This window comes from Ostrinia nubilalis, chromosome 13 (assembly GCF_963855985.1).
Source record: "Ostrinia nubilalis chromosome 13, ilOstNubi1.1, whole genome shotgun sequence".
Lineage (NCBI taxonomy): Eukaryota > Metazoa > Arthropoda > Insecta > Lepidoptera > Crambidae > Ostrinia > Ostrinia nubilalis.
In genome coordinates, this window is record NC_087100.1 from 15,784,219 (window position 1) to 15,808,220 (window position 24,002).

The following is a 24,002-nucleotide window of genomic DNA, read 5'->3' on the forward strand; positions in this document are numbered from 1 at the left end:
GTGCCACGCGCATTATAGGGTTCCGTAGCTGTCCGTCGTTAACACAATATATTTCAGAAGCAAGCAATAACTTCATCTAAAATCACTTTTAATATATTTTCTTCTAAGGAATTTTTACTAGTTTGGAAATTTTATACATGTATTATAACTCATGAGTTAAATGACTATTACTCTCAAACTAACTGATGTATCTTAACCGTTATAGTTTTCCTTGAAAGTTCATGAAAAGCAGTATTATTTCGAATTTTTCCAGATTTTTCAAGCCAACAGTTTAGTTTTTACAGGAGGGAGGGGGGACGCCCTACTCGAACAAAAGTTGGCACTTTAAACTTAAATAATTTTCAAACAGATCCCTAAATGGAAAAATAGTCTAAGAAACCCCTCATTCTTAAAAGACCATTTTAAAAGACCTATCCAACGATACCCCACACGATAGGGTAGAAGATGAAAAAAAAATCATCCCCACTTTACATTAGGGGAGCTACGACGCTAAAAAAGCTTTTTTTTTAATTTTATTTTATCGGCGTGATTAATATACATACCTCCACAAAATTATAGCTATCTAGTGCCAATAGTTTCCCAGCCTCGGTTTCAAAACCTCGGACGGACAGACAGACAGACAGACGGACATAGCGAAACTATAAGGGTTCCTTGTCAGGACTACGGAACCCTAAAAAGCACGAATAACAAAGCTTATGTTTTCCTTAATCATATCACACAGACAGCCCACGCTCACACTCGATGCCTACTCGATATAAATGGTAATATAGCCAGCATCTTGCGAGTGTCGTCTAATAACAGTTGTTTTCCTCGTGCGCCGTGCGAGCCGGTGCCAGGGGCGGCTGTTGAGGAAAACTCCAAACAACCTCCGGGAAGGTGATGCCAATATCTGTCCGCGAGGAAAATACTGACGCGTTTCGATAGGCCAAGGTTTTTGGGGTTCCTTCAGGTGATGTACCTATGTAGGTTCTACCTGGAATCTATACTAATACCTACTAATAATATTATAAAGCTGAAGAGTTTGTTTGTTTGTTTACTTGAACGCGCTAATCTCCGAAACTAGGTCCGATTTGAAAAATTCTTTCAGTGTTAGATATCCCATTTATCGAGGAAGGCTATACAACATCACGCTAACTACGATCAATAGGAGCAGAGCAATAATGAAAAATGTTAAACGTGCCCGCGACTTCGTACGCGTGAAAACGGGTTTTCACGCGTACGAAGTCGCGGGCACAGCTAGTTACGGAAATAAAGATATTTGATTTGATAATACATATAACCAAAGCAGCAAGGGGTCAAATCTAGCAAACAAAATTATGAGTCCTTAGGTTTTAATTGGGGTTTCAAGGTAGAAAAACAAGCAATCTGATCATTGTTCCATCACATCACTGTCGCTCTTAAAATAAAAATACCTAAATAAGTAGGTACTAGGATAATCCGGTTTTATTGCGAAACAAAAAGTTGTAGCACCATCTCTGACGTAGGTTGCGTTTATAAGTAGGTAGGTAGGTACACTTCTGCGAGTTGTTGAAAAAATAATATTTTATTATAGCGGTAGGTTCCTAGTAACTTAAACTTACTGAAAGTTCATCAAAATAATACATGCTTATGTAGGTAGGTAGTAATGAAAGTGTAAGTATTGGCATATGTATTCTGTGGTATTGGCGCGATGAATGTCATGATCCTGAGCCCCGAGTTCGATGTCCGATTACGACTAATTAAGTGGTAGGTATCACAACTTTCTGACGTGTGCTGTAAGTCCTCTTAAAGCTTGGTGACTGAACCACACTGAACCTTACAAATCATAATTGGCAAAAGCTAGAGCAATCAAAAATTATTGAGCAGGAAAACATAGCACTTATAATTGTTATAATAGCTATTTAGTGGGTAGGTTGGTAATTCTTCGTAATGTCTAGTTTTGGCAATCTCAGAGTGGCAATCATTAACGAAGATAGCTAGTACCTACATAATTATTGCTAAATAAAATATAAGGGTTCCGTTTTTTGCCATTTGACTACGGAACCCTAAAAAACTAAATGAGCTAAGATTCCATTTCTTGGGCTACTTAATAGCAGCTTCATCCAAAAGTATATTTTTATATTTGGTAATAATTAGGTAGGTACCTATTATTAATTACATAAGAGGTAGGTAAGTAATTTTGATCGTTTCAAAGTACCAAAATACTTAGGTACTTTCAACTTAATATTAGTGTTTATTACCAAGATATAAAGCTTTAAATGCAACGGCGGACAGTCGCCGCTCAGCCCAGGCCCAGTTCAATGAAACCGCACGGGTAGTTGGGCAGGTTGCACTTCTAGAAGCCCTCCAGATAATCCAGTGTATCATAGCAAACTTATAATTTCCATGCAAGGTGTCATGACGGGCGAGTAAGGCTGTGTTTACCCGCTACCTGCGACCACCTGTGTGAGCGCGGGGTTGTCAGCGCGGGGTGATTTACCCCTGGAATGGGGTAAACATTTTATACCGTAGCTTTAGATAACTCATTCATTACTAGATTTTTTTTTTTATGTGACAGGAGGCAAACGAGCAGACGGATCACCTGATGGTAAGTGATTACCGTCGCCCATAGACACCCGCAGACCCAGGGGCGTTACAGGTGCGTTGCCGGCCTTTAAGGTGAAGATACGCTCTCTTCTTGAAAGCTTGCAGGTCGTATCTGTCCGGAAACACCGCAGACGACAGTCCATTCCACAGTTTGGTTGTACGGGGCAGGAAGTTTCTGGAGAAACGTACTGTTGTGGACTGCCAACCATCTAAGTGATGGGGATGGAAGTGCTGTCGGGTAGATCGGTGGCGAAAAGTGGCGGCAGGGATAAGTCCAGACAATTCTTCGGAGCACTCCCCGTGATAAATGCGATAGAAGATGCACAGTGAGGACACATCTCCACGCAGCGCCAGGGGGTTAAGCCGATCCGAAATGTCCTGGCAGTCAACGATTCGAGCTGCTCTCCGTTCAATATTACCGATTATAAGATATTATTATCTCATTTTTACTGGAAAATTAAACTGAAACTTATTATTGGTTTTATAGTTTAAAAAATACGCCATCATTCCACTACGTTATCTTTAAATAATTAAACATCTAGTCGGGCCTTGTCGAGCGAGGCTTTGAAAAAAACAAAGGTCCCATTTCAAATAAATAAATAATTCGGATGAAAACATAATTCAGTTGGAATAATTGAAGTTTAAATCATGTGTGCTAATAATTATTATTCTGCTATTTGCAATTATTTTGTGTGGTTTTCGATTCATGTGTTTCTATAATTCATTATTTATTTAGAGAAATAGGACAGAAGAGGTCAAATCAATGTGTTTTAAACTTTTAGTTAGTTCAAAAATAGAACAACAAAAAATCTGACATACTCGTACTTCACAGAGTAATTATGATTGGGATAATTATAAATTCAAGATAAATACAAACAACATAGTTTAGTCTAACCAAGTTAGGACAGATTTATTCAGTGCCCCGATTACGCAAATTTTTAACGTCTCCAATACAGGCGCACTTCTTCGATTTCTTCGATTCTGCGATACGGATTGGTCAATCGGATTGGTAATCGGAGCCCTGGATTCAGGATGCAGATTACACCTACAATACAAAACTACCCACATGGACAAGGTGCAAAAATTCGTCCTACGCTGGGCACCCCGCGCGGCCGGCCGGCGCGCCAGCCAGTCGCCGTCCCGCGCCCGACTTGTTCGCACGCTCGTGAGCGCCATCGCGACAAGACACGTCACCAAACTTTCCCAACTTTCAACGCGTTCCGATTCCCTCTCGCAAGGAATATTGTGCTGTCCTGTTGTTCTGTGTTGTGTTGTTGATGTGGTGGATCGTGGTATGAAAATGCGGGGCGCCGGGGAGGCGTTCTGTCTTCTGCTGGTGGCCACGGTTGCCGCGGCCCAAGTCGACACGAGGCATCTATCAGGTCAGTTGAGAAAGTTCAGTTTTGAAAATGGAACGGCTCGAAAGCGGCCTTTTTGCTGCCGACTTTTGGGCGATAATTGTAAAAATTGCGTTTTGATGCACTTTCAATTGGACTCGCACTTTTGCTAAAAGTAGGTAGGCCATAGGCAAATACATTTGAAGCTCGTTAGCTTCTGTTTTGTCCCAACTGATGATGATTTGTTCAAAAATTATATGAAACAAGTAAGTAGTCGACAAACTTGGCAAGTTTCGTTAAGTCAATAAGTATTGTGACCGAAATACGAAGCTAATAAGAACCGTTACCCGCTCAGTAACTTGATTCGCGGCTGCATTGAGACGGCGCGTTAACTTAGTTAAACCTACCTACTTCTGAGTGAAGTGTTAGTTTACCTTTTGAAACTGTAAATCAATCGTTGTTTGTCAAAGACTACCTACCTACATAATGAATAATGATAAGCAGGCGGTAGGTAGGAGCAATTTGGTAATTTTCTGAAGTGTTAAGCAAATTTGACCGCCTTAACTACCTTTTCACCGGCTTCTTTCTTATTTTATCGATAGAATGATAAGCTTTTCGAGTTTAAAGTAAGTAACGATGAATACAACATAAAGTAAAATTTCCTAATAACGAAAATTGATTTATTGTGAAACTAGTGTTGATTAATGTTATTAAATTGACGAATGGCTATAAAAATAAATCAGTTTGTTTCCCAATTAGTAAGACAGTAGATTTGGCTGCAAAAAATATTGATATTCGTAATGATACAATTAATTTTATTGCAAATAATAAAGAAATACGAAACAAAAAACTCTAAACAAATAATAATACATATAGAAATAGTAGACAAGATCCTGAATAGATATGTACACTACGTAAATCACTGTAGTAAATAGGTAGGTTAGTTAAATAAGTTATAATGATTTTCTAGGAAACGATTTTAACTAGGCAGGTAGGTAGGTACTTACCTACCTAGTTAACTATGTAAAATTGTAGTAACTAGTGATTGTACCTATCTACGTGTCAGATAACAAATTAACATTATCGTAGGTACAGTTTAATTGTATGCAATAATAAACACAAGTTATTCGTTATTGTGTTGCAATACCTATCCTACGTGTCTGGAAAATCACGTTCGGTCTATAAAAATAGTTCATTTGTCACGTAGGTGGTTACTTTGCAGTGGATAATGAGAAAATCACCTTGACCAAGTAAATAACAGGTAGGTATGTCGCTTTAACTAGAACCAGTTTGTGTAAATCTAGATATTCCCTAATAAGTTGGTGCGTCAGATCGAAGTCGAACCAGTTGTCGAATTGTTGTAGGAGTGGTACAAATTAGCATTAGATATACCTACCTCCTAACTGAAATATTATTACGTTACTAGCGGGCACCCGTGACTGCGTAGGTACCTACTACGTGTGGATCCCGTTTTACCCCCTTAGGTGTTGAATTTTGCAAAATCCCGTAGTGAGCATCTTCGTTCTAAAAGGAATCCCCATGCAAAATTTGAAACTCCTACTTGCACTTGTAATTTCTGAGATTTCGTGATGAGTGAGCGAGTCGGTGACCTTTCGCTTTTATTCAAATATATTACTAAAAAAAATCACTATTTAGCCTAAGCTGCGGTAGATAATAACAGCAATAAGGTAGGTACGCAAATTAATGACGAAAATCAGTACTTCAAAATTGGCTTACTAAAAAACAAATGTTAGCCACTGCTAGCTTACTGACTGAAGAAGATGATTATTTTTGACTGTATTATTGAGATAAACTGAATGTTAGTAAGAGTTTACGTAAACTAATAGGTAAACCATATCACAGCGTATTAATTTATTAACGCAGCTTTGAAAAACTCCTTAAAATTTTCTTAAGCTTATTTTGTGCCGGCTTCAGCCTACTCAGCCTGCTGGTAAATCCACCACTGTTAGTCAGATTTTAATAATCGATTTGGGTCAGTAAAAAGCTATTCCGTGGTTAGCCACGTAGGCAATGTCTAACTAAATACCTACCTAGATTTTTCTTACTCAGAGATTACAGACGCAAAACCCGACTAAAAATAGCCCGGCAACTTTTCTTTTTATTAGGTTCTTAAGAGAAATAATTATGTATAATTAATATTTAGTATCTACTGTACTCGTAAATAACCACAGCCGTTATTATAAACCACTGCACGTCACTAAATTGTGTTAAAATCCACTTAGCCATTACGCGCTCTTCCTCAATTTAACTAAATTAACGTGGCAATATTACTATATTTTGTTAACCGCAAATTATTTATTAGTTTCCCAATTTATTTATTGTTCTGTCACGGAAACTGTACATAAATAACAGGTTATGTAATTTGAATTTAAATTATGAAGTAATTAGAAATAGATTCGTAAACAATAAACATCTTAAATGTTACGTGCAAGCAGTCTAATAAAAAATAAAAAATGTTTTTTTTTGTTTAAAACTTGCCAGTGTGTAATGTTTTGAAATTCGAACGTCCATTTTCGAAGAAAAACGCGCGTAGCTCACACTACCGATTTATTTTTTATCTATGCCTCATGGAAATTGGTACCTACCCTAGTAAATGTTGTGTCGAAGGCTGATTGCTAGTCCACACCGGGTGTTTCGATTAATGTTTTTAACGTAATTTAATCGATTTATTTAATTTTACGCTCGAGCGAACTCGTCGACGTTCAAAAGACATCAACGAGCGCTAGTTTCGAACAAAAATACAAGTTATTGTTTATGCTACGAGCAGAACGGTTGGTTATCTGTGGAATACGCAAATGTCAAGTACTACAACATGATTCCTAAAGTTGGAGTGAGGGGCGCTATTTTAATAATTTCCAATAGACACACTGTGAGACACACTTGAGGCAGGCGTGGGAGTGGTTCAGTTTTAAATGTTTGATTCTTCTCTAAATCAAAATCATTAATATTTTATTCAGTTTAGACCAATATTTTGGCACTTACGCACTCTGTCAGTTATTATTTGCTATATATTGCTTTATCGATTTCAGTTGTGATTTTATTAAATTACCTACTTCGTTAATTATTTAGTAAGATTATTATCTTTGCAGTTCGTTTATGATATTTTTTTCGAGTAGGTCTTAATTAGAAACGTTTCTGTTTACTGCGGCAAGGTACGTAAAACAGTAACAAGAGGTATAACAAATAATTGTTTACTAATAATAATAGTTTATTGATTTGCAGATTTGCAGTTTTTTTTTTACCAAAATTTCATCATCTAAGTTCAGTCAAATTCAAGTCATTATTAAAAATAAACTATCGGGAGTAAATAATCGATTTCGCACTCGATTAGTTTCGTGCACGAACTGAAGATTCGAATGCGTTAAACGTCTACAGAGCTGCAGACAATAACAACCGTGATAGAAATAATTTCGCGATCGCTACGAAAAAAGTCGAAGCGGTCATGAAATTCGATCTTCCACGAATGTTACTTTGTCTTCAGGCACAGAAGGCATATTTAATAAGATTCCAATTATAATATGTACATACTGAACCTCGTATACGAGTTCGTGTAAGACTTGTGTTTTCGTGCGAATTGAAATTCATTCTATTAGTTCATAATACGTCCCCTGCGCCGATCATTCGTCGGCGAGCAACGCCACAGCACGTGACGAGTATGTCAGTCGACATTGACCGGCGGAAGTCTATTGAGACGTGCATGCCCCTACAATAGGTCATTTCCGCCTACACACTACGTCTGACCACCACACAACACATTCTCAACCTTACACCAACTACACATGGTACAAAATAGAAAAGCATTAGAGCACATCATCAGAAGCAGCACTGCAAATGATTTGGAACTCTAATTGGGAAGTGATAAGGTGCAAATGTTGTGATCGTGTGAGAAGTTTTTAGAAATAAATTACTTTTTGTATTCACTAGTTATTGAAGTGGAATGATATGGTAAATGCGTGAAATGGACTGGACATTTCATTCATTTACAATGTTCATATTTCAGGTATCATTAAATACTTAGATTAGTCTAGGTTTTTTTTGTTAACATTAACGCAACGGCTGTTCGGATTTAGATGTGATTCGGAGACTCAAAAAGTCTAAAAAAAAGTTCATATTTACTTATTATCATCTATTCAACATTGTTAGTTGTATAGTCAACCCAAGAACAACATATAAACATGTTATTTATCTATTTCTCGATTGAAGGTTAAAGCTTTCTTTGATATTTGGATGTCCACAGACCAAGAACTAACTGAACTGAACAATCTGAAATGAGATCATGAAAATTCTAGATCTAATTACGAATAAGTGTCTCAAAATATTTAACTTCTCAGAATTTAGCGACTTATTTTTTCCAATGCCTTTGCTTTTCCAAGCCAGAATCAAGTGAAAGCCCATGTTAAAACACAACTCAAACTGTTCAGAAGATTTATTTAAAAAATGCCGTTAGAGCAGTCGTGATTTGAGATTATTAGCCAGTTTTACGGTGCACAAAAAGTCTAGTTTACAGTAATCTTAGGACCTAACTGGACCGAGTTCTGCGGTTAAACGCGCGGAGAAAGCAGATGTTATTGTGTTTTATTTCCGAGTTTAACCTGTTCGAGGTGAAAGCGAACTGGGATATTAACTTGATTAATACGTTGTAAACAAATGGGTTAATAACTAAAAAAGTAGTTATTATTAACCACATTTTAGGAAGATTAAGCAGAATCCGGCCATAAAGTTACGAGATAAGATCTACGCTAAACAGATAAACTGTTTCACTGACCGTTACGGCAAGTTAATCCACATCAAATAGATTATGTGGCGACAAAATTAGAGTCTGCATTTTCTATTAGACTTCTGCCAAAAGCTATCTTAAACTAAGCCGCATTTTCAAGTAGGTAGGTATTCTGTGTTCATTACTGCATGTCAGATAAACTACTAATATCTGTCATGACTTCTTCTTAACGTTTCAAAAATTTCAACTGTCTGAGAAAAAGATGATTTCTTGCTTTGATTTTGGAAGGTACCTGTCACGTTAAATTAGCCTAGATGACACCCAAAAGAAGTGCGAATCCGGGTCACATTGTTTGTTAAGATAATTGCCATACTTTGTGTTGTACCCTATCATGATACTCAACCTCTTTTCAATACTAAAAATTCTAAAAAACCATTAGCCCAAGTACCATGGTCATCTCGCAGAGTTCAAGGTGACGCGAAACCAGTTCGCTAACTCGATCGCCCGTCCCTGTCTGACAGTTGCGGAGTGAATGGGACGCAGTTTGTTTGTCTAATGGTACCAACTTTGCGCAGGCGTCGTTTGAGGCTCGTGTTATAATAAGATGGGTTTGATTGGTACCGGTCTTGTTGGTACTTGGGGAAATACTGTGTTCGTGGAATGGCTGGGTGCGAAGAGAAATATCTTTGTAGGTAATTTGAATTTGAAAAATAACAACTGAATTAAGGAAATAACAATTCGTCGATTAGTCTTTATGATATCGGCTCTTAGAGGATCTTGAGTAAACTAAATCTTCGATATACAGGGTGTCCCAGAATGGGTGAATCAAACTGCTAGGGGAGGTAGCTCTACTAATGTACTGTCCCTAAAAAATATGAATCGCGTATTAACGAATTCATATCACATGTAGCGACGATATACTCGGAGTAGCACTATAAAATATGACATTATGATTAGTCTAGTAAAAGTCTTAAAACAGTTTCTTTTATAGGAAGACACACATGTCAAAAAACTGGTGTCAGTCGTCTATTAAAGTCGTGAATGTTATCGGACTGATGGCCGGAGTTGTGTTGTGTTAGCCACATCGCATTCTTTTTCCACCAGTTTACCGATCTTTTACACTGTGTTGCGAACAATTTACCACTCCAATTTGGTAACAGCCAAAAAAAAAAATTCTTTGCCAAAACAGCAAAATCATCTCACGCAATAAACCGTATCAATTTACGATGCTAATCCAACTTTCCGAAATTACTTTCAGTCTCTAACGAGCGTAATTTTAATTACATGCGTAAGATCAAAAATGTCTACAGCATACATATTTATATGTCGTGCAGGCTTCGAAGACTTTAATTAAAGGCGCCTTGGATATATAATTTTTCAATTAAGAATGTGGCAGGCTCGAAATTAAAACTATTTTAAGAGAAGCGCCTTAGCTAGGGCCCGCAATTGTTTGAATGAACAAGAAAATGGCGGTTATAATTGAAGATTGTTCTTGTTTTTTTCTTTCTCGCGAGCGGCACAAACTAGAAAACAGTTGAGTTCTTTGATTACAGAGTAAAAGAGTATAAAAATGTAGTCACGAGGATATGGCTTTTAGTATCTGACATATTTTACTATGTAATTGTCTAGGAAAACATTGTTTTATATCTATTTATTATCCTGTTTTCGCCTCCGAGATTTATTTTACCGTGTAGTACCCCTGTACGACAAGCCAATCCGCACACAATATTCAGCGTAGTAGTAGTAAAAAACAAAAGAGCGGGCAACCCCACCCCTACCACGCCGTGGGCTCGGTGTCCGAGCGGTCTCATTCCTTTGTGCGCACGCGCAACGACCGCACGCAGTATAAGAAAAATACTTAAGTGACGTCACCAGGACGTTTTTACCGACAAAAAACGTAATTATTTTAAGTTGTGCAGTGTAGTGACGAGAATAAGACCCAACACAAGGTTAGTTGTAACAACTATTTTGTGCAAGTGCTCGTACATTTTTATTATAAGCGTTGTGACACGACGCGTAACTTTGACCCATTTTTAGCTCCAAGTTAACGCGCGATGTTAACCAGTAGCCATTTTTTGCTCCGAGGTAATGCGAGATGTTACCCAGTAGCCATTCTTTTGCTCCGAGGTAATGCGAGATGTTACCCAGTAGCCATTTTTTTTCTCCGAGGTAATGCGAGATGTTACCCAGTAGCCATTTTCTGCTCTAGCGAGTTAATACGAGATATTAACCAGCAACCACTTTATATTCGGTCATTTTTGCGGGTCATTTTTTAATCAGTAGCGTTAATACGAGATATTAACCAGCAGCCACTTTATGTTCGGTTATTTTTTAACCAGTAGCCGTTTATTGCTCTAGCGAGTAAAAACGAGATATTAACTACCGAGATAGCCAGGTATTGTAATATTATTCACTTTTACGAGTTAAGTATCTTCTTTTCGGCCATTTTTAAAAGCCGTAAAAACAGAACATTATGAGCTCATACAGAAAAATGTTGCGTTTGTACGAAACTACCCACATTAAGAGCTTGCCTTCCCTTACACCTTATGAACCATCAACCGTCTTGGAGCATGATGACCCGGCGCCGCGGACGCACTCGCCCCAGTCGAGCCGCGTCTTTCCATTCTATACATAGCCAGAACGCAAGGGTGTGAAACTAATCGAGTATAGTTTGGATGTGACTTTTTTTACTAAGCTCCTCCAAACTATACACGACCAGTACGCATACGCTGCGTACTGCTCGCGTATACTTTGTAGTGACTTAGGTCAATTATCTTACTCCAAAATATACATCGTCAGTACGCATACGGACTAATCATGTATGTATTGTAATAAGTTCGCGATTACAATGTATACGCGAGTACTTAGTTGCATGCTCGTCATTTTGACTTATTTACCTCTCTTTCTATTACATATTAATTCATAACTGCGTGTCTACTTTAAACATTGAATCAATTTCGACACGTGCCATTGTTTTGATAAAGAGCTTTTTGGTGTTTCATATTATGCCATAGAAAAGATATTTGTTTTGGGGCTGAATAACTCTTAAATTAAGAATTATGTAATGTCAAAATGATTTTTGTTCTTGAGATAAAAGCATATAAATAAAAATAAATATCCCTGGACATTTTACACTGCGCTTCTAGTCCCAAACTAAGCAAAGCTTGTACTATGGGTACTAGATAACGGATATAGGTAAACATACTTAAATACTTTTTTTGTAAATACATACTTATTATACATAGAAGACACCCAGTCCAATACAAACAAATATCAAAATATGTTCATGCACACAAATTAATGTTTGTACTGTACGGGAATCGAACCCGCTACCTCCGGAACAGTTATCCGTTTCGAACCACTACACCGAACGGTCGACTATTTTAGTTAATAATGCACGTTTAACTGTCTTCATTCACTCTCACTAATAAATAATTGTTATTTAATTTGAAATCTACCTAATCAATTTAATTTCAGAAACCACTTACATTAGTGTTATAAATCTAGATTTATTATAATAATATGTAGATTCAGTAAAATAATAATATTTTATGTAATAATTAATGAATTTAAAAATGGCATCACCGTACGTGATCTACATAGGTAGTTCTTATTTCTAATCTCGAGGACAAAGCACGAGCATAATATCTAATAAATGTAATAATTTTAAATACAATTCCATATTTTATTAAATCAAATAAACTAAACACACTCTAGTCAACTGTAAGTGGTGTAGTATAGTTTGGAGCGAAGACGGAATCCATCCACGATACAAACTATACACGATCAGTACGCAAAATTCGTGTATAGTTTGTAGTGACCGACTTACAAAGAGACACTCCAAAATATACACGAGCAGTTTCCTATGGGTGCGTTCTGGCCATGTATAGAACGGAAAGACGCAGTCGAGCCTCCGCCTGTTTTTATAACGACCGATGACCCTGTGGCCATACACATTGTTCAATGCTACAAAGGGTAACTGAATAATTTTGTTGTTTCGTATTTTTATACATTACACCAATCGATATTGGTCTAAATACAAAGGCTAGTAAGAAAGAAATAAGTATCAGATCAAAATTCAAAGTGCATTTATGTAGATTCATTACTTGCTATTATAAGGTCAGAAAAAAGATCCTAAATAAACCTTAGGCCGGTTTGTTGACCGAACCGAGTCGAAGTGGAAATAAATGCCTACTTTATATAATGAAGTATGACAATATGTCGTTTTTTCTATGCAACGACTCATATTAACTGACATTGTGATTGTGAGTACTTATCAGTCTCACATTTTTTTGTTGGAAACTTACAAAGATCTTTCTACATTTCCGGTCGGTCGACCAATTACATCGACGGTCGACAACTATAACTCATTATAATCCTCTAAAACGGGAAAAGAGGTATTTATTTGATATGACAACTAATCCAGGCTGCTGCACTGAATATATAATTTAAGCTTTAGCCGTTCGCATAACTGTGTGAATCGAGGCTTTATACAGAGGCCGTACCGACAAGCTACGCCCTGCTGTATGGTATGATGGGCTAAGACCTATCACCCGCCCGCGGCGCAACCACGCCGCCTTCCACAAGCGCAGGCGCCGTTATTTACGCCGCAGCGCCGCGCCGCCGCCGCCGCATACCCAGCGCTGCCAGCGCAACGCGGGAAGCGCCATTAAAGACCGACCAGAACACCAAGGTAACCCGCGTCCCTAGACGACGCGCCATCTATGTACAGGTATGTGCTGGCCGCTTAAAATATTTTTATTTTAAATGCAATGTACCTAATATCCGGTTACAGAATTTATTGTACCGAGATACCTATTCGATTCCCGATTCGAACCCAGATGATTTTTTTCATAATCATCATAACCATGCGAGTAAACATAATATAATTAATTATACATAAAAAATAATTATACACGTCGGCGCAGAGACGTTGATATTAAGAATATTCTTAATCGCATCCGTCGACACGAGTACATTCTGAGATTACCCACTTGTTAAAAAAAAAAAAAAAAAAAAATGTTCCTAGATGGTGGACTTAGATAGCGTTTATATAAGATGCTAAACAAAGTTTATGTGGTTTAAGCACTTCAAAAGGGATGATATTTTAACCGCAATTAAACTTTTAACAAAAGATTCATTTATGGTTTAAAGAAACTTATTAATATATGTTTATTACATAAACACGATAGCCACTGAAAAGCAAATAGAATTATGGTCTTATTTTAACGGATGTTTGTTTTGTATCTGAACAAACAGGCAACATTTTTGTTTGTCTCTTTGCGGCCTTTCTTTAGCCCTGATATTTTTACAAAGTTTATTTTTTTTATTCATGACGTCTCACCAGCTTGTATCTATAAATAATAGATAAAATCTAAGAGCTTCCTTAAACTGTATCGGTATCGGTACATAAGATGACGTCATTTTTTCTTGTATTGGAAAAACATTATTATGTAGGTTTGTACCTACTAATCAATGTATGATTAATGCTAATAATACTATTGATAGTCTTACAAAGTAAGGCTTCATCATCATTATTATTATTTATTTACTAAAAAAAAAGAGGTCAGTTTTAACTCCATGTACTGTTTTACAATTGGTTCGTATAAATTATTTATGTTATAACGTTATAATTCTCATAAGAAGAGATGCGACATCATGAAATACATTGAATCATTTCTTATCTTGCTAAATCTTTTAGACAAGCAAAGTACCTTATTATGCGTTAAAGCGATAATAACTATGCCTTTATAAATATAACACAATAATAATTACATTGTAATCAATGTAATAGAAAATTATTGACGCATCAAAAAAGAAATCGGGCCGCTTGTAATAACAACCGGACTAGTGGACTTTGGTCAGTCAAAGAACGAATCAACCACATAAAATAAACTATGTATTATGTAGGTACCTACCAGTACTACCACTACTTGTAACCTTTAGTTTAGATTAAGGACATTTTTTAATAATACCAAAAAATAATGCGATATTATTTTACGAATCGATAACGCTGCCACAAACTCATAATAATGAATGAGTCTTTCTTCCCTTTCTATGAAGTATAAATTGAGAATTAGTATTTTGTTATTTTTTTTAACATGATTATAAAAATTCAATCATCACAGTCATAATACTGAAGCTGACTGAATCAAGGTGTCTGAATAAAGACACGGAGTAGGAGCCTGGTTCCATATTGTCTCAGAAAATGTTAGACGCTTTGGTTTCAGTACATGACATAAACCTATTTTTTGTTTCTTGAACTTTGTTTGATATTTAGTCATAATTCATATTTTATCGTCTGGCGTAGAGATTTCTACACGATTAACATGAATTAATTCCAATTAATTCGCCTTAGAATGGCGACCATTTTTTTTAGACGTTAATACGTTTTTTCACTAAAAAAAAAAAAAAAATAGAATGCTGGGGCAACAGGTACATCAGTAGTACCATATTGCCCATTTAAGCTTACCTTTCTTTGGCAGTGAGTTTTGTATTTGGCAGTCGTGGATCAAACAAAACGTGACTCCGCTATACACTCCGCAAATAATAAATAAATATCCTTCCTTCGACATTTTACACTACGCTCCTAGTCCCAAACTGAGCAAAGCTATGGGTCCTAGACAACGGATATAAACATACTTAAATACCGTTTTTATATACATAAGTACATATTATTATACATAGTAACACCTAGACCCATCACAGAAATTAAAATGTATCAATTCAATTTCTGCCCGGCCGGGGATCGAACCCGGGACCTCTCGGCATAGTAGTCCGTTTCGAAACCACTACACCAAATGACTGACAAATAAATATTTTTACAATGCTCAATTACATCATTGTACCTACCTTACTCTATTTTCTTAGCATATTCTAAAGTCGGGTGCATCCTATAATAACATTAAATAACCACCGCTTAGCAATATCGTTAGTGAAATCATATAATTTATTGAAATATATAATTATTTAAATAAATAATATAATTTATAGGTCAGGTTTCAAGAATCAAAAGATGCTATTAAAAGGTGCTATTAAATAGAAACCAAACTTTTTCCTCGCAACAGTGTTACTTGGAATCCAAATTAATACTGTTTTGGAATACTGGTCAAACTGTATCCAAATAAATTAATAAGTTTTAATTAACCACATTATTTATTTATTTAATTAAAATGCAAGCGAGCTTATGTTTTACAACAATCAGAGTGTTAGCCTTGCAATCACTGTGATCGATTCGGTGTTAACCACTACCGTCGTCAAGCTCAGTTCTGAGATGAAACTGGATAAATATAGGAAAGGAGTGTCGACACGAGGGTGTTCGGCCCACACAGCACGCGACACGCGGCAGTATTGCCTGCGGTTTGCGCCGCTGTCAACGTTGACACAATTAGCCAGTGTGCTGGATAGACAGGATGCTCTGTCAACTGTCTTGGCAACTTTTTACAATCAGTAGTCGTACTTAACAGTTAATAGAAGTACAAATAAATGTATAATAATAATACTTTATAATGAACAAAATCTTGTTGAGACCGTGATACTTGTTATTGTTATGAATAAGTGATGCAATACGATTATAATACAAAAATATTGCTTTATTATGTATTTAGTACATTGACATTTACTCTCTTAACCATTTAACATGGACATTGATCCATGCTCTAAACATCTACACGGTAAAATAAATCTCGGAGGCGAAAACAGGATAATTATATGATCAAACGAACTTACCAAGTGAAGTTCGATCTGAATTATCCTGTTTTCGCCGAAGAGATTTAAGGTCCCTCCCAACCCGAAGATTTCTATATCTTCTTCCCTAGAGGTAAACGTCAATGTCATCTCTTCTCTAAATATAATGAGACCGCTCGGACACCGAGCCCACGGCGTGGTAGGGGTGGGGTTGCCCGCTCTTTTGTTTTTTACTACTACTACGCTGAATATTGTGTGCGGATTGGCTTGTCGTACAGGGGTACTACACGGTAAAATAAATCTCTTCGGCGAAAACAGGATAATTCAGATCGAACTTCACTTGGTAAGTTCGTTTGATCATATAATTTTGTCGTAAAATATAATGCATATTTTCCTTACCTGCATAAGTACATACAAGTACCGGAAACGCACTAACGAAAAGGTAAACCTTGTGATAGTACGTGGTATCGATTCCGATTTACATGTAGGTAATTAATATAAAATTAAATACATGACATGTAGTACAGCATATTGTGCTACAATTTATTGTGATTGTGTACTGAAATTGATTGTGTGAATTTACTAAATCAGGTTTACCTTATCTTATATTCTTTCGTGCCGCTTGATTATACCCAAACTCTACTAGTTCTAATTCTTACATAAACTCGCGAGAGCGCCGCGTGCCCGACTAGCGATTACCCGCGGTTTCTCTTGCATAACGCAGGAAGCGGGCGCAACTCGCGCAAAAACGACGCGCGCTCACGCGACCCGAGTGAAAACCACTTATGAAATGCTAAGGAGTGTTTAACTGCGGGTAAGGGGCCGAAATTGATGGCTCTTCCGGGAATCGAACCGAGGCATCACTGTGGACCACGGCCACTAATAAATTAATGATGAACCGTCGCCAACAATCTCCTTCATCTGATGCTGATGATGAATGAGTGTAGGGTAGTTCGAGGTATACATAAACATTGATTTAGCAAATTATAACCTAATGTTTGAAATAATGGAGGTTTATTTAAAAATTCTTAAAATCAATCCGGTTTTTGTGTTGTGTAGTAACAAATAGTACCTTCCCTTCTATCTAAATTAATGTGCGAACAAAGTTAATTAAAGATTTTTAACTAGTACAGTTAAACCTATTGAGGTAGCTAAAAATAAAACACCTTGTGTCACCATAACAAACCTTCACCTTATCACGAACTTGTAGTTTAAGGCCAAAGCCTAAACCCGCATGCGCTTCCTTATCACCGCCAATGCCAGCGCCGTTACCATGCGTGTGCGCACTCAGCATGCGTCGGATGTTTTACAGTAGTTCGTTGTACATTGACGTGTTTGCGAGGTTGGTAGTTGTAGAGCGCTGAACTGAATCTCGAATGGATACTGTATTAGAGCCTCTTTCAATACTGCTATTGCTGTACAGTCTACTACACTGTCACTAATTTGTAGGTGTGGTAGGGTGCATGTCCGATACACATACTACATGGCTTTGATAAGAGCTTTATTATTTGTTTGCTTTATTTTTGGAAACTATCTTTTGCTGGTACATGTTTTGCTAAGTTTTTTTTTTAGAAATTACTCGTTATTTCTTCATAAGAATATTATTATTGTAATGTTAGTTAGATTGGAGTTAATTACAAATATTAAGGCACTCCTGAATAGTCTCCATTATTAAAATTAGTAAAGACCCCGGGGAAACGAATTTCTAAATAATGAGCTTGTGCTAAATGATGAAATACAACGGGTTAGCCTCAACGCTCGTCTTGTGTTTTTATACATTGATGAGTATGCAGGAATGCCCGTTATGCAGCCTTGGCTAGATGCGGCGATGGATAGCGTCGAAAGCGATAGTCGCAGGTCGTTGACCGGTGCGCATGAGTGACGTGCGTGGTAGACATTTTGTTGGTTAGTTTTTTTAATGCACGTGGTGGCAATAGGCTGTTATTTTTTATACATTATTGGGTAACTATTAGTTACGTTCTTAGCACGTGTTGCGTTAAAAAAATGATTGACACCTATCTACTCGCAAGTTGGTAGTATACCTAATTAATCATTTTATACTCATTTTATAAAACAAACCTGTATGTTAGACTCTTTAGTTTTGTCCGTGTGTTGACACGTCAGTCAGTCAGTCAGGACAGGACAAATGATTTATAAGACAGGCTTTAAAGCCTGCGCATGCGATGCTTGATGACTGTTAATCTAGCCTACGTTTAGTACGAGTAAAACCGATTCTGTTATTTTCAATACAAAACTAATCGACTATTAATAATTTCATGTTGATGTTGTTTGTTCGGGTTTGAATTATTTTTAACTAATATGTGAATTTTAAAATGAGATAACTGGTATGGAACATGACGACAATCCTACAAATACCACCGTGCGAATGGTTCAAACGAATAAATTAATTCGCACTTAGGAATAATATTTAATAGGCACTCGTCGCTTTCCTGTCACTCCCTCCAGTTAATCTTTTAATTAACATTTAAATTGGCGAATGCGCGAAACACGGCGGCTTGATGGGTGTTCGCTGTGATGTGGTTAGGGCTTCGCCCCAAAGCTGCGAGAGCGATCCGCGTCGATAATTCTATTTGAAGTTTAAAGGGCTGTAAAACGTGTTCTAAATCTTATAATGATTCGAAATGTTTATTGTTGTTTTGTTAATTAAAGGAGTCTAGAGCAAGTGGGACAGCATAATGTGTAGTTACTTTGTTCTTATAAGATATTTTAGAGGTTCCCTGCAAGTAATTAAAGGAAAAAACCACCAAATGTTACGTAAATTATAACTGAAAACAGTGTACTACTTTCTATTGTGCAATAGTAGATGTGTTTAAATGCTATATTTTCACTTATTAAATATTTATTTTCTTAAGACATGTTATTTAGCAAAGTTACCCTTTTCTATAGACCCCCGAAGTTCCGATCTCAAATCATCAGTAGTAGGTACCTACAAGTTACTTACAATAATCATCACTACCCTCCTTCTGGCGCAGTCGGGTAAAAACAGTCGCTTTCCTGTCTGTCTGTCCTTATATAAAAGATCTAATCTATAAAACTACGTAACGGATTTTGATGCAGTTTTTTTTTAATAGAAAGAGTGATTCAAGAGGAAGATTTTTAAGTATAAATTGTACATGTGCGAAGCAGGGGTGGGTCGCTAGTTATAAATAAACAAACAACCCATCAAATACCTGTCATGAACATCCAAAACTCATTCACTTAACCCTCCGTTGACATGCACGGTCTCAAAGACCGCTCAATACTTGAAATACTCCGCGGACTTCGACGGGTGAGCGGGGTTAATTTAACTTAGTTCGCGTGACGGGAAAAAATACCCCTTCACCACATAACTAGTTAAGTTGGCCAACTATTTGGACCTATTCAAGTTTTAAACGAGAAGTTTGTAAGTTTACCCGGGTTTAAGTTGGACAAACATATCGATTAATTAATTAACATGATGCTAAGCTATTTCAGATTATACGGCAGAGTTGTAGTCTAAAATTATCTTTGATTGCAAAGTGAGAACACTTGACACATAAATACATACAAAATCTAGAATGTTCTAGACTTAAGCTTAGTTGTTTTATACTGTAATGCAAAATGGATAAATTGTGTCACTATTCTGTAATTATTTCTACACTTGAAAAAGTCGATACATAAAAAACAAATCACCATCAAAATAATTACCTCCAGTTGCTGATCACCGCTTTCTACAAAATTGTTACTGTTTTCCTATGCTTATTATTTCATAGCGCAACCAAATAATGTTTTTTAAATTAGTAGGCAGATGGTAGACTTGGCCCAGATCCGAGGAATTGATGACAGCAGCAGTGAAAGGGTTTGGGTTATTTGGCGAATCTGTGTCGGCGTCGTAAGCTGAAGTGTAGCCATCAATTTCCTATAATGTTGTAGTTTTGTCGTCATTATTACTGATTGCAGGCACATCTGCATTGCTAAAGTTGCCTGCTCGTTTGCTACTCCTAACTCCCACACTTCGCAGATTTTCTTAGAAGTTTTGAAGCTTATTATTTACGTTGGTAAAAGTAAATTATCTGGTCAAATTCTTGAAATTATAGCCATTATCAGGTACTAATTTAACCAATAATATCTCGGCTGTAATTTCAATATTGAAACAGGATCAGGATCTGGAATCTACGTTTGAATATAAATAAACTTTGACTATAGTTTCAGAATAAGCAAGAATCATTTGCTTACTTACGTATTCTGGATCATTTCTAATACTCTTGAATCTTAGTCATAATCTTTTAGACTCAACTAAAACAATAATTCAAAAGCATGACATTTCAACCAAAAGAGATTTACAATCGAAGCAAACGCGCAAGTACGCGTTATCACGCGTTAATTCGCTACTGACTCACTTCCAACGACTTGCGTGTTCAAACTAACTCGTAAGTTTGTGCACACGTTAAGTTTAACCATAAACAATGTAATTACGTTATTGTACTTTTGAGTTATTCTAACCGAAGGTTATTTACCCCCACTTGTTATAAAATTGGTCACGAACTTTGCGAAGTGTGGGCTCAAGAATGTGAACTTATAATGGTTTTAAAATTCTTTGCATTACAATTTATGAACGATGGACTGCGTTTAATATTCGTAGAATGTTGTTTCTATAAGTATGTTAGTAGAATATTGGAATAATAATTTTGGTAAAATTAATACACCCATCTTCGCATTAAATGATGTTGAAGTAGTGTTTTGAGTTGGGTAATATTACAATGATACTGGAACTAATTAATTATTGTGTACACAACTGTTCAGTTAGTAGCTATATCAAGTCAATACATATAAGCGGGTGGACAAAACAAAGTGCTTGTTGATTGGCTCATTTTAAAAGAAAATTCAATTGTTTTTAATGGTTTAATGATTTTATTTAGATTTTGTTTTTTATGCTACATTCAATATCTTTGAGTCTACATACATTCAATCGTGTAAGGTGTCAGTTAAAATTACTTTCATCAATCACAAAAAGTTACGTCCAACAAAAATGTAGAGATTAAAAAATCTCATTACGTCAAAACAACGTAACTGTACTTAAGTGTAAAATAAGTTCTAAACGAGTTGTAGTACAAAATGCAGTAATTGCTAGAATGCAGCGGCGACGTCACGAACGGGAAGGCGCGACTGGTTCTGGTGCGCGTGCGCCACTAGTGATGCGCGAAGGTTCTACTTGATAAACAACTTTTGTTTAAAATAATACAAGTTACAAATATGACACATATTTTGACTCCTGAAAATACACTTTCACTTGTGTAGGATACAAGCCAGGGCTTCAATATTGTGTTAAATCGTATTTACGATAAAGAACTGCTATTTCTATTATAACTATGTATGTTAAGTGACACTTATGATATTGTACCATAGAGGACGTAATAACATAGACATTACGGTCCACTGTCACGGCCTTTTGTAATTTACTGTTAGGAAATTAAAATGCCTATTCCATTAAGGTAAATTGTCAAATTAAAAACGGTGACCACCGTGTTTTTTACTGGTTACAAAACGACAAGTCAGTTATACAAATAACCACTGATTCAACAAACAATTGAAAGCTTATTAACTGCTAACAAAGAGCAATCTTAATTAACTGTGATTATGTATTATCTCTTATCGTCATAGTCACTTAGATCGCTTCAGTTTTGATATCCCAGTCAAATTTTCAATTCCACATCGTACCGTATTTAGTAGATACGAGAATCCTTGAAACTTCCATGACCTCTAATAGTTCACATACAAGGTTTTACTAGTTTATATAATTTACCTACTGCATGTATATGTTCTTGATTTCTTACTCCTCCTCAGCTCTTGATATTATCGTCATTTCAAGTATGTAATTCTGTTTGGATTTGTGAGCCTGCATCAAGCAGCCTTTCCTGTAACCTAAAAATTGTATTGATAAAAATATTGGGGCTAGCTTACTGAAAACAATCCATTCATTCTCGAAACCCTTCCATTCAGAGGCCGCTGTGTGTTTGCTAGTTGTTGCAACAACACGAGCGCGGCACTACGCGCCTGGCACCGGCCGGCACGGCGCGGACGCATTGTGTCGCACTTACTTACTTGCTATACACTTACAATGCGGTACTTGGACCGCTGTTTTGGTTGCTTGTTGACGTTCATTTGACCCTTGAGACCTGGTTTTTGTAACACAAATCATTGTATTTCTGGTTCTAGTCTTTATGTACGACTATAATGCAAAAAGAGGCTACCAACTTCACGTATTAATTTCAACTTTTTAAAGTAAAAACTAATTTTGTTGCGATACAACTTAAGCTTAACCTAATCATATTATATTTTACGCGATTTCTCGTACCGTACAGGGATCAACCATGGATCAGCGTATTCTTACACAATTTCAGGTTCTCACGAACTCACGAACACTTGTAAACGAATTCAGTCTAAAAATAGCTTAATATTCATATTATACTGCGATGTCGTGAAATAAATTAACGAAGTTGCCGAAAATGACGTCAGTGTTTGTGTCAAGTGTTTCTTCAATAACATATGATGTTCATGTGTGTCACACAGTGACCTTGCTGTCTGTGTGCAACGCATCACTTTTCGTCAGGTCAAGTTTGCTCGTTGAATTTTGTTAAATAAGGACATATTTACACGATTTGGCTTAATATCTGGGTCGAAAACGATTTTATAATCATTTTAACATTTTCATGAAATGTCAAGTTTTAGCTGTTAAGTCAACATCAACAAAATGCATTTAAGGTGCTCTACACCTAAGATTTATACCGAATGATAATGTGTTAGATATTTTTTATCACTTTCACTGTAGTTTTTTTTTCTTTGGACTTTATCACATTTATCACATTCGTTATGGCAAAAAAATGGGTTAAACACATTTTGAATCAGAAAGTAGATACCCATCAAAAACAATACTTGTCAAAAAAACCAAGTCTCGCAACTCAGTTGTTCTACGGTAAAAAGTTGTGAGATCCATGTAATACCAAGTCCAGGCCAGGAAATCTTTAACGTTTTACATAAATATATTGACTTGGCCATCGCATGAAAACACGTGTAAATTAAATCCCATCAAAAACAATACTTGTCAAAAAAACCAAGTCTCGCAACTCAGTTGTTCTACGGTAAAAAGTTGTGAGATCCATGTAATACCAAGTCCAGGCCAGGAAATCTTTAACGTTTTACATAAATTATTGACTTGGCCATCGCACAAAATAATTTAATTTACACGTGTTTTCATGCGACGGCCAAGTCAATATATAAATTATGTAAAACGTTAAAGATTTCCTGGCCTGGACTTGGTATTACATGGATCTCACAACTTTTTACCGTAGAACAACTGAGTTGCGAGACTTGGTTTTTTTGACAAGTATTGTTTTTGATGGGATCTCATTTCTTTTTGTATTTTGTAGACAGCAGTTATGTATCTAGAAAACTGGACCGAAATTGAAAAATTTTAGTCGACTTGGCGGTTGCACTACCGTGCCCCCAAATCTCATTTCTTTTTGTATTTTGTAGACAGCAGTTATGTATCTAGAAAACTGGACCGAAATTGAAAAATTTTACTCGACTTGGCGGTTGCACTACCGTGCCCCCAAATATTTTAGTTTTTCCTTGATTCATACACCAAACACTACTTATATCACTAACCAACGATGTTTACTTTTTGCCGACGATACCAC

At 36.5% G+C, this 24,002-nt stretch overlaps 1 protein-coding gene across 1 annotated transcript in view; it reads left to right on the forward strand.

Annotated features, from left to right (window-relative positions):
* Positions 1 to 3,711: 3,711 nt before the first annotated feature.
* The window catches only part of LOC135077759 (low-density lipoprotein receptor-related protein 2), a 325,621-nt gene continuing 305,330 nt past the window's right edge, over positions 3,712 to 24,002 (forward strand). The window contains exon 1 of the mRNA XM_063972330.1: positions 3,712 to 3,947. Coding sequence (XP_063828400.1) covers positions 3,860 to 3,947 — 88 coding nt within the window. The 5' untranslated portion in view covers positions 3,712 to 3,859. The remainder of the gene's footprint in view (positions 3,948 to 24,002) is intronic.